Raw genomic sequence first — 12,192 nt, forward strand, 5'->3', positions numbered from 1 at the left:
TTGTTTTTCAATTGACTCGATACCATCCGAATAAAATCGTGTTTTGGTCAGAGAGGATTTATCTATGTTATGCATAGGATATTGGGGAATGTCTCTTAAAAGAGATTTGAACGCTTGGTCAAGGATGAGATTATTAGGCCACAAATTTTATGCGTTGGTTGTGTCAAAGGACAAATGCTAAGAAACGCAATTTTGAGGCTAGTCAGTCATTTGGTTTTAGACTATATTTATACCGACATTTGTGGTCCATTTCTTATTGTAGCTCGTTTGCAGCAAAGATATTTCATTGTCTTCATTGATTGGTTCTCAAGGTATGATTGTGTACTTAATCCACCATAAGTCCGAAACACTTGATGTGTGTAAAATCTATTAGACTAAAGTTGAAAGTAGTTGGTATAAAGATTATGGTTTTAAGATCAGACTAAGGTGGTGAGTTTTAATAGGAGAATGATAAGGAGGGTGTAAATAGTAGTATTTTCAATACATACTTAAAGCGTAGGTCATTGTGCCACAATACACCATTCCTAGCTTTCCTGAACAGAATAAAGTTGCAGAAAATAGAAAGTGTAGGGATATCTTATAGAGATATAGTTATATAATGCAGATATTAAGGAGCTTAATACTCACATTACCAATGATTATTTTATTAGACATCTTGGAAGATTAAAGAATTCGAGATTTTACTGTCTTGTAAACCTATGGAGATTATTGGAATATGTTATGCATATTTAATGAGAGTGGTGAGTCCAGTGGGAGTTTAAGATATTGTAGTTTCTTTTTACAGAAAGGTATTTTCAGTATCTATTCTATTTATTCCAGGCTTCATTCCACTTTCTTTAGTGGTTTCAGTTAAAGCTCATATTCCTACGCTTTCAATTATTTCTCCTTTGTAGACCTTTCTTTCAGTTTCCAATCTAATTCCTAAGCCAGTTTAGCTTAGGAGATTTTCTAGAGCTTGGAAGTATGCTGTAGTTGGTAATTTTGAGATGTCTGGTGGATATAAGACAAAAATTGATGTCCAAGTGCTTAAGCAAAAGTTAAGTGTTGATTTCTTTGAGATTTTCTCCAACTTAATTAATGGACTTTTTAAGAGTCATTCTTTCATTATCACTCATTTATGGATTAAGTAAGTTTTAAAGCAGTAGTATCCAAAATTTTAATACAGTGGTTACTAATTGTAAGTTCAAAGAGAATGTTATGGATAAATGCATATACCTCAAGTTCAGTGGGAGTCATTTTGTTTTCCTTGTCCTATATGTTGATGATATTTTGCAAGGTAGCAATGACATTCATGTGATACATGATATTAAGAATTTTATGTAAAGTTTTGACATGAAGGACATGGGTATGCAAAGTATGTCCTTGGCTTTAGAATCCACATAGATCATGCTACTGAAATATTTGGACTTTCTCAAAAGGCTTATATTAATTAAGTATATGAAAAATTTTATCGGTGACCAAGCGTAGTAAGCCTATTGACATAAAGTTCATTTTCAAGCATGAGAAAGTTAAGGTTTAAGTGTCTTTAAGATTTCCCCATATGGTTTCAGAAAGATTGTTACATGTCCTCTCACTAAAGGTATTTAGCCAAAGATAATAAAGTATTTATAAAGCACGTGATTCGGATAGGTGTTCGAGAGTCATTATGTTATGATGTCCAGTATTTCTTTTATATATGCTACATTATAGTTAGTTTCTTTACGCCTTGTGGTGACAGTTATTTTTCCTCCAGTTTACGCCTTATGGTGACGGTTATTTGCATCCAAAATAAAGTTATGATGCATAATTATTATTCTTGATATATATGGTTTATGCACGTGCTATTATGTTTGCCTGGAGTGATATTTCACTCATGAGGTTGTTTGGGTTAGATGTGAGATTGGCACTACATCGATAAATCCAAAATAATTATTAAAGGTTGTCTGAGAGTGATAATTCACTCATACGGTTGTTTGGGCTAGATATGAGATTGACACCATATCGGTAAATCCAAATATAAGATGTGTCTGGGAGTGGTATTTCACTCATGAGGTTGTTTGGATTAGATGTGAAATTGACACCACATTGGTAAATCCAAACATAAATATTAAATTTTGCCTGTGGGAGTTTTTTGACACTCCATGAGGATAGCTTGGGCTAGATATGGGATTGGCTCCGTATCGGTAAACCCTTACACTGAACAGAAGGTTGGCGGTTTGTTGTAATATGTTCAGGTGACATATCGTGATGGTATGAAGTAGGATGGATAGCTTGGGCTAGATATGGAATTGGCTCCATATCGGTAAACCCTCACACTGAACACAAGGTTGGTGGTTTGCTGTAATATGTTCAGGTGACATACCGCGATGGTATGAAGGAGGACGGATAGTGAGGTGTGCGTTTAGACCCCATGCAGTTTGCACATCTCATGAAATATAGTAAAACCACTATATTTGCTTAAATCCTAGATAGAATCAGTTTTGAGACCATGGAACTGTTTAGACTAATATATTACTTGTCTACGCATTCATGATCCACTATTGAGGAAATTTATGGAGGAGAATGTTCTAAAGTTTCAATCTATCAATTTCGATAATTGTGTTTTTTAAATAAAAATGAGTGGCCACTCGACTTTTATAAAATGTGTTGCAATCCATAGTGTCATTTTATAAAACTTAGAGTGCATGGACCAAGTGGGAGATTGTTGGAATTTATATATATATATTTAAATAATAAAAATTATTTTATGGTCCTATGTACTACGTTTTCTAAAATAGGATTATAATGTGATTATTGATACTTGATGAATTGGGTTGTACTTTCCAATTTGGTGGTCTAATTGGGAGTATGATTTTATACCGTTGGATTGTGATTTTCCAACTTATTTGGTGTGATTTAATTCTAACCATTGATATCTAAGTTTCCATGATAGGAAAAGAGACTTAGATATGCTTGTTTGTAGAGCAGCCGTCCCCCCCTGTTGTTGTTATATATAAGGGTTTTAAAGCCCTTATTCAGTCCTATCGTATCGACAACTCTTATAAGGGGGTAAAACACTCTAATATTTTATAGGAACTCACAGAGGATTACATGGATATTCTAAAGGTACTATGTGGTTTAATTATCAATCAGGTACGATATTTAAATTACTCTTTAAAGTATTCTTGATTTTTACATTGATTAATTTAATTTAAACCCAACACATATGCCCGGGTTATTTTATCTATTGGCATTAATAAGGCTAAAAAGGGAAAGTACCTATTATAACCTGCTTTGCCATATTTTTTTTCAGTAAAAAAGTAGATGGGAGACACATACTTGTTTGCAAAGAAAAACATGATTAAGTTTGTACTTAATATGCATCTTACCTCCACCGGCTCCGATAAGATCTTAAATGATTTTTTCAAAATATTGAGTAGGAACCAACGTGGGCAAAGCCAATATTTTAATTTAGAAGGGGCACAATTTTAAAAATAATAATAATAACTAACATTAATATAACACGCAAAAAGAAGAATTTTAAGAAGAAAAAAGAAAAGAAAATTGAGATATATTTGAAAGAAAAAAAAATTAGAGTATGATTCAAAAAGAAAAATTTGACATTTTTTAAATTTTTTTTTAAGGAATTTAAAGGACAAAAGAAAGAAAAAAGTTAAGATAATTTTAGAAATTAAAAATTTAGGAAGCGATATATAATTTTTCATATATACTAATTTTTTTTTAAATTAACTATATATTTCTATTGGACGGGACCAGATCAGGAAGGCACGTGCCCCCCTAGGCCTTAATTGGCTCCGCCCTTGGAAACCAATTCTTCCTGTATACAATTCATATCTGCACCGCTATTAACTTAAAATTATAGCATTAGTAATAGTAAATTCTTGACCTATAACCAAATTGATATGAATATACAATTTTTAAGTAACTTGATTAAGCAAATTGAGATAATCAACTGTTTCTTTACCATTACTTACAGGATTGATTTTGGGAAAATAAATAGATTCAATATTAATCTTATTCTTTATTAGCTTGAGTTCTAAATCCATATTTGATTGAAGGATTTTTAATCCTGAGAAGGATGACAAAAATAATCATTTTCATTTTCATTAGACTATTCTATGGGATGTCAAAAACACTTGAATGAGAATATTATTTTGTAAAAAAAAAAAAACACGTGAATGGAAAAAGAGGACTTAAGATAAGAATCTCGTAAAGGGAAGGGAAATGAAAGGAAAAGAAATCAAAAGGAGGAGGAAAAGAAGAGAAAAGAAAGGAATGTCACACATCTCTTCGGACCTTTCTCTACTTTAGAAAACCACAGCACTGCACGCTTATTTATTTTGTTATTATTATTATTTTTAATAAGTGAATTCATATTTTATAAAATCTAACAAAATAATTCTTTTGTTTCTTTTCAGTGTTATCCTTCTCAAATAAAACAAGTATTTATCAGTATTTTAGAATATTAAAAATATATATATGCGTGTACCAAATTTACAATGAAAGAGCATACATAATATATATAGGTTTCTATAATGTTAAGTAAATGTACAGTAATTAATAATTTACAGGTATTTTTGTTGTTCTTTTTGGAAAATGTCATTTTTTTTTAAAAAAATTTATTTTTGTTGATTAGTCATTTACAAAGCGAAATATGAAATTTCGGCGAAGGCAGGCTATAATCGTAATTTAATTGAAAACCGTTGGCAAATTGTGAGCAGGCAATCTCCGGAGTATATTAAAAAACCTAGTTGTACGTTCAATAGGAACAAATTAACAAGAACCTCCTTGGTGGCTATTATCGGTGCTTTCTTCTTGATTTCTAGGGTTTGTTGAAAAGCTGATCGCGTTCGTTTGCAGATTGTTTTCTCCATTACAAATTCGATATCTGTAAGTCTTGTGCCGTTGTTATGAATTTTTTTGTTGAATGAAAAGCCCATTATTGGTTCTTTTTAGATTTGTTGTTTTTACTCGTTTTCTGTATTTTGTCCATTGAAAATCGAACTAGGGTTTTTTCTTTTTGATATATTATATGATGATTTTTTTTATCTATGGGCTCTTTCGTTGATCAAATCAGGGTTTTTGGTTTTGGAGTTCCCAAAATTGAAATCTTTATGCTGTTTGCTGAAATGTCGAATTTCAGATTTAGATTTTTTAGATGTCCAATCTAATTAATCAATTATCTACTACTCCTTATGCAATTGATTTTTACACAAACTCGAAGTCATATCTGGTTTTTGCACATCTGGTTTTTGCACAAACTCAATATATGTGTCTGTATATATATATACACACCTCATGTTTATATATATATATATATATATCTAAGCACGTAATTGAATTATTGCTTTCGGGTATGGCATGTAAGTTCCATTGTGGGTGTTTGGTTATAAAATATCTGTGTTTCAGATCAACTATAGAGTTATATATGCAGTTAGATAAGATTTGCAATTTCTGATATAAAATTCAAGTTCTTTCGATAAATACGTTCTTGATGGGCATTAAGTGGTCATGTTGCCATAATTCTGGATCTCTTTTGATTACTTCATTGCTATTGTTTAGATTACCGAATGTTGCGTCAGTCATGATGATGATACTTGTGTCCATAACCTGAAGAAGATGCTTATTCTTAGAGAGTTGTTATCTTTATCATTTATTCTCATGCCATTTGTTATTAATATACTTGTTATATACTCTTTTTTCTTCTTTATGGTTGAAGCCATGTGTTATAAGTTTTATGATTCAGTTTTTTGCTTACTATAATTGTATTGAATGTATGTATCTTTTTGTTATTCATATAATATTTGCTTGCTGTACAGTATCTGTGGTATGGTATGCTATTCTGATTCTAATTAACTTGTGTTTTTCTTCTGTTAATTCTATCTTTTGTTGGGGTGTATTCTGATTCTATTATTTTTAATGGATTTATCAGGCATGAGTGAATGATCTAATGGAATCTAAAGGTGGAAAGAAGTCCAGTAGTAAATCCTTATTCTATGAAGCTCCCCTTGGATACAGCATTGAAGACGTTCGACCATGTGGTGGAATCAAGAAATTCAAATCAGCTGCATACTCCAACGTAAGTTTCTGTATATATTTAATCTTGCTACTAATACTGGCAATAGTCATCAAGGACCTGACTGTACTAACATAATGATTTTATTTTTCCCATTTGCAGTGTGCTCGCAAACCATCCTGATATTCCTACATCGGCTTCCTGACCATGTTTTTTTGCGTTGTTAAATAAACTGTTATTGCTTTAGTTTTGTACCTTACTTCCCTTTCTTTCTCCTATAGACCGTTTCCTTGCTTTCTTCCTTTGTGCCTGTGATTATCTCTTTTAGTCAACATGGCCATGGCTGTCTCTGCAATCGGATTTGAGGGTTACGAAAAGAGACTTGAAATTTCGTTTCATGAACCAAGCATCTTTGCTGATCCTGAGGGAAAGGGCCTACGAACTCTTTCCCAAGCTCAGTTGGATGAGATTCTTGAACCTGCTGAGTGCACTATCGTTTCATCTCTGTCAAATGGCTATGTTGATTCTTATGTCCTCTCCGAGTCAAGCCTCTTTGTTTACCCGTACAAAATCATCATCAAAACCTGTGGGACAACAAAATTGCTTCTGTCAATCCCACCCATCCTGAAGTTGGCTGATGCTCTTTCACTCACTGTACAATCTGTGAGGTATACCCGAGGGACATTCATTTTTCCTGGAGCTCAGTCCTATCCTCATCGTAACTTCTCTGAAGAAGTCGCTCTCCTTGATAGCTATTTTGGGAAGCTTGGTTCAGGCAGCCATGCTTATTTAATGGGCAGTATCGACAAACTGCAGAAATGGCACGTGTACAGTGCTTCTGCTGGATCTGTATGTTCCCCTGGCCCTGTATACACACTTGAGATGTGTATGACTGGTTTGGACACACAGAAATCTTCTGTTTTTTTCAAAAGCCAATCCGTCACTGCAGCTGTGATGACCAGTACTTCTGGTATAATGAAGATACTTCCAAATTCAGACATTTGTGATTTTGAGTTCAATCCTTGTGGTTATTCTATGAATTCTATTGAAGGGCCTGCAATTTCTACCATTCATGTTACTCCCGAAGATGGTTTCAGTTATGCGAGCTTTGAAGCAGTTGGATATAATCCAAAAGTTGTGAACCTGAACCAGCTGGTTGAGAGTGTGATAGCTTGTTTCCTACCAAGCGAATTCTCCGTAGCTGTGCATGCTGATGTTACTGCTAAGCTGCTTGAGCGGACATGTTTGCTGGCTGTAAATGGCTATTGTCTTCAAGAGAAGCGCCCTGAAGAGCTTGGAATGGGTGGTGCAATCGTCTACCAGAAGTTTGTCAAGACTTCAGGCTGTGGATCTCCTAGATCTGTTCTGAAAAGCTGTTGGAAAGTAGAGGACGAAGAAGAAATGTATTAGTTTTAAGGGTGCTTTATCAGTATGTGATAATGTGTTGTCTAGTCTATAATAAGTTGGGCTCTATATCCAAACATGTTATGTCAAAGTTTGGTTTTATGTCCAAACTTGGGATTTGGTCAGCTGTTTTGTGTTTAAACAGAAACTTATTAACGTGGTTATATGTGTTATATATCGTTGTTACTTCGGTTTGTTTATGCTTCATTTCTGATTGTATGTGTGTGAGAGAAATTGGGTTCTGCTCAGATGAACAAGGTTGTGTGTTGAATAGTGTGGAAAATGATTTTTAGGCTGATTAGCTTGACTGGCAATATTTTGCAAATACAGGTCTGTTTGGCTAAAGCTTTTGCTTCATGTTTTTGCTTTTGTTAGTGTATTGTGCAAAGCAAAAGCACGAATCACGTTACCAAAATTGAGGCCAAAATTGAAAGCGTCAAAATGATGCTTTTGTTTGTTTATGTATTGTAGCAAAGTTTTTTAAAATAAATAAATAAATAATTTTAAGAAGCCATTCAATTTTTTAAACTCGTTACACTTTTTATTAACCATGCTTTCACATTTTTGCTTGGAAATTTTTTGTAACAAATTTATGTTACTTTGAACACACTCTAAAGCGAAAATATTGCTTCTGCGGTGGATCAAAGCAAAAACATTAAACAACTTAAGATTCCATTTTGTAAAAACGAGACCAATCAAAGTGACACTTCGGCCTAAGTATCATTGTCGTTCCAAATAAATATATCCTACCCAAGTATCGTTACAGTTCAAAAGTACCTTAAACTTAATATGTGATAGAAATACTTTTAAATAAATAAATAAATATATGATGGAAACTCAAAATATGCTAGACGTATAGTTAGTTATGTATTATAAATTATGGAAACTATTAGTTTTTCAAAAGGATAGAGTTACAATTTATAATAAAAGAATCGAATTAGAATTTTATTCTAATTATTCTCTCTCTTTCAACTAAATAAATATATGATAAAAACTCAAAATATTAGAAACTCGTTGTACTTTTAATAATATATAAATATAGATAGATATATATAGTATAGATTTATTTTAATTGTTCTCTCTCTCTTTTAAATAAATAAATGATAAAAACTCAAAATATTAGAAACTCTTTGTACTTTTAATAATATAAATATAGACAAATATATATAGTATAGATTTATTTTAATTATACTTTCGCTGTTTTAACTAAATAAATTAATAAATATATGATAAAAACTCAAAATATTAGTATACATGTTTTTTGTAAAAAAAAAAAGGTTTTGGGACGAATTTGATACTTTAATGGGGCTAGGAGGGTAATGTCCCGGGTGAAAAGGGTAAGCATATATGTATGAGTGACCCGTTGATGAAAGTTCATAAACGCATGTGGTGGACTCCTATACAAGTGTTGGGAGTTGGTTTTGCCTTGACCCGAGGGAGAATGGACAGCAACGGACCACTCTAGTTTGTTTTGAAGATGTTCAATGAAATGTCCGAATGATAAAATTGAATTTGAGTTTTCAAATTGGAAAGGGTTATTAAACAAATTTATTTTGTTTGGTTTAGAACTTGAAACTCAAAAGGTTTTTGGATTACTCAGCATAGAAATACTTTCATTCTTATGATGGATGCATTAGTACAACTTTGCTTTTAGAAGTTTCTACTCACATGTATAAAAGCTCTTGCGGCAATTGTTAGAATTTCTCTACTGGGTTGTGAGCTCCCCGTCATTTTCAGTTACCAAAGGATCAAGGGAAGGATTTGAAATTGCTGATTGTCTTATTTGAAGACTATATTGCTCATGTATTTATATTTTTATCTTGAGGAATATGATGTAATTAAGGTCAGTTTAGTATTTTATCGATATGCAAGAAGAAATCTGGTTTTTATGTGTGAGTTGTTGGACTTAAGCTTAGACTATACTTATATTATAATGTATTTTACAAATTTAAACTCATTCAAGTTTAACTCTTTAGTTAAAATCAAACAAACAACATAAATTTCAATTTCAATTTTGCAAAAATAACTAGTTCTGGTTTTATGTTAATTTGCAAAAAAAATATAAACCTAACATTTGGTAAACTTACTTTCACAAACCGCAATTTGGAGAGGTTAGGTTTCTATTTGTTTAAATATTCCAATTTTCAAAACTGTTTTCTAAAACCTTATTTTGGATTTTTTATTTTATTTTATTTTTTATTTCTTGAAAATTATATAAAAAAACTTAAAACAAACAAGTCCCAAGTGTCTAATTCACAAAATAAGTTTCTAATATGGGCTAGTTACCAAATTTAGAAAGAACGAAAAAAAAATAAGGTGATACTTTTGATATTTCGAAAATATTTACGTGCATGAGACTGGTATATGATCAAGTCACATAATAAAACGACGACGCTCTCACGATCTGTGCGCTCTTGCTTTCAATATGTGTGGCTTAACTTTTGTTGTTTTCGTGTTCTCGCATTTGGTCCCGCATTCGCACTTTTTTAAACGGACGACATCCGTGCGCGTTATTATTCTTAATATGTGTGATTTAGCTTTTGCCGTTTTCGTATTCTCGCATCCTTATTCACCATGTGTGACTTAGGCGTATGAGTTATTAAAAACATCCGAAGGGAAATATGCTTATTTAAAAAAATAAAATAAAACACGTGAATGGAAAAGAGGACTTAAGATAAGAACCTCATAAAGGGAAGGGGAAGGAAAAGTAATCAAAAGGAGGAGGAAAAGGAAAGGAAATAAAGAAAGGAGTGTCACACATCTATAATAAATCTCTTTCGACTCTTTTCTACTTTAGTCCAACCTACCCACTGGCATACTTGAAAGAGGATTAGAGAGAGAGACTGTCGACATGGTTTAAGGGCTCACAACTATTTATTTTGTTATTTATTTATTTTTATAGTAAATGAATTCATATTTTATAAGATCTAACAAAATAATTCTTTTTTTTCTTTTTCTTTTCAAACAAAATAAGTATTTATCAGTATTTTAGAATTCTTTTCCTTTGCATCTTCTCGTTAATGCATTAATTTCTTTTCACTCTTTCATTTTCAAACCCATTATAAAAAAAGAAATGAAATTCAAACCCATTGTTAGCTAGACTACTATTTTCTATATATATATATATATATATACATATATTTTACTCGAGGGCAAGGTAGCATGCATTTTAGGTTCATTTCAGTTATCAATAGCAATGCAATATCCAAGTTGGGACTAGCAGCTCTTGTCTATCATATTTGGACCGAGAGGAACAACAGAATCTTCAAAAGAGAACACTAAGTGCAAATTCACTCATTCACCAATTGTTGGAGATAGTTCGAGCAAAGCTACTTTCCTCTACAATCACTGATTCACTTCACACCACCAGAATTGCTTTGGAATGGAATATACCTGAAGCAGTGATTCGTCCACCTGCAAAACCACCAGACTTGAATTGCTCAATCTCTTCACCACTGCTGGATATTAGCTCCCTGATCACCGAATTGTTGTGTTGATTAATTTCACACATCACTACTGTTGGGCTACTTTGTATGTATACATTGTTATTTCTTCCCATTGCGTCCTCTGGGCTCTGTTTGTAGCTTTAATGAGTTAGCATAGGGCTAACTTCTGGGCTGTAACATTCTTAAATTTTAATGTTAAATTTAACTTCCAAAAAAAAAAAAATTTTGGTTCATTTCTTTCCCCCAACATATCTTGCGTTGCTATATTAAACTAATAATTTCAACAATTGAAAAAAGTGAGATGCTTTATATTATTTAGATTTGTTTAATATTTTATTCTAATATACTAATGATATATTTAATAAAGTAATATTTTTGATATTATTTTGACTTTTTCTGTGTTGTTCCATTAAATGTGTTTGATAACGCAGTTTAAATATCACTGAAAAATGGTAAGTTGCGTAAATGATATTATTTATCACTGAATGCTGAACAATGAAAATTTAAAAAAGAGGAGTGTTATTCACGGTCGCACACCTGATTGGTTAAGAAACAGAAGTTATAATTAATCACACTTTTCTTTTTTTTTTGGAATTATTAAACTTTAACTTTAAGACCAAATTACCCTTTTAAATTATTTCCTCTTTCTTTATACCTAATAACATTTGTTCTTTCCTTTTTTTACATATATTTAACTTTAATTTTTTTTTTATTTTTTACTTTTAACAATTGTCTTCTTTTTTCTTTCTTTCCTTCCTGATTGGATATATATGGTCATATATACTTCATTCTTTACTTTCTTTTTTCTTTTTTCTTTTTATGTAATTTAATTGAAATAATGGTACGAGATTGAGTTTTAATTGAAGTAATATTATAAAATTTGAGTTTTAATTAATATATGAAATAAGAGAAGTATGGTTTCCCAATCTATTCACAGTATGGTTAACTACTATATATATATATATATATATATATATATATATATATATATATCTCTCCTCTTCTCTCTCTATCTAGAGGAGGAGAAACAGTGAGAAACCATTGACACGGTGAGCATATATATATAAAAGAATAAAGATTACACACACACACACGTAAAAGTAGGACAGAAAATAAAGAAGAAATATAAAAGGATAATTTGGTTTTAAATGTTGAAGTTTTATAGTTTTAGAAAAATAGGAAAGAGGCATTAATTACAACTTTTATAATTGAGTTTTTCAACGAATCAGATGTGCGACTGTGGATGCACAGTCAATTCACAGTCGCGCAAGCACTCTTTTAAAAATTATAATTTTTTAATTACTACTTAAAAACTTCAACACTTAAAATTCAGTTCTTAAAATTTTA

At 31.6% G+C, this 12,192-nt stretch overlaps 1 protein-coding gene across 1 annotated transcript; it reads left to right on the top strand.

Annotated features, from left to right (window-relative positions):
• The first annotated feature begins 4,729 nt into the window (after positions 1-4,729).
• Positions 4,730-7,606, top strand: LOC132302693 (S-adenosylmethionine decarboxylase proenzyme-like). The gene is made up of 4 exons (XM_059799611.1): positions 4,730-4,869; positions 5,912-6,058; positions 6,158-6,174; positions 6,328-7,606. The coding sequence occupies exons 2-4, from the start codon at positions 5,930-5,932 to the stop codon at positions 7,403-7,405; spliced, it is 1,224 nt and encodes a 407-aa protein (XP_059655594.1). The 5' UTR covers positions 4,730-4,869; positions 5,912-5,929; the 3' UTR covers positions 7,406-7,606.
• The last annotated feature ends 4,586 nt before the right edge of the window (positions 7,607-12,192 follow it).

Source organism: Cornus florida, unplaced genomic scaffold, assembly GCF_030987335.1.
Source record: "Cornus florida cultivar Cherokee Brave unplaced genomic scaffold, ASM3098733v1 CherokeeBrave_3.0.0_Hap2_Chr04, whole genome shotgun sequence".
Taxonomy (NCBI): Eukaryota; Viridiplantae; Streptophyta; class Magnoliopsida; order Cornales; family Cornaceae; genus Cornus; species Cornus florida.

Bases quoted from the DNA above. Each gene is read 5' to 3' on its own strand.
- LOC132302693 (XM_059799611.1), top strand. From the start codon at position 5,930: ATGGAATCTAAAGGTGGAAAGAAGTCCAGTAGTAAATCCTTATTCTAT.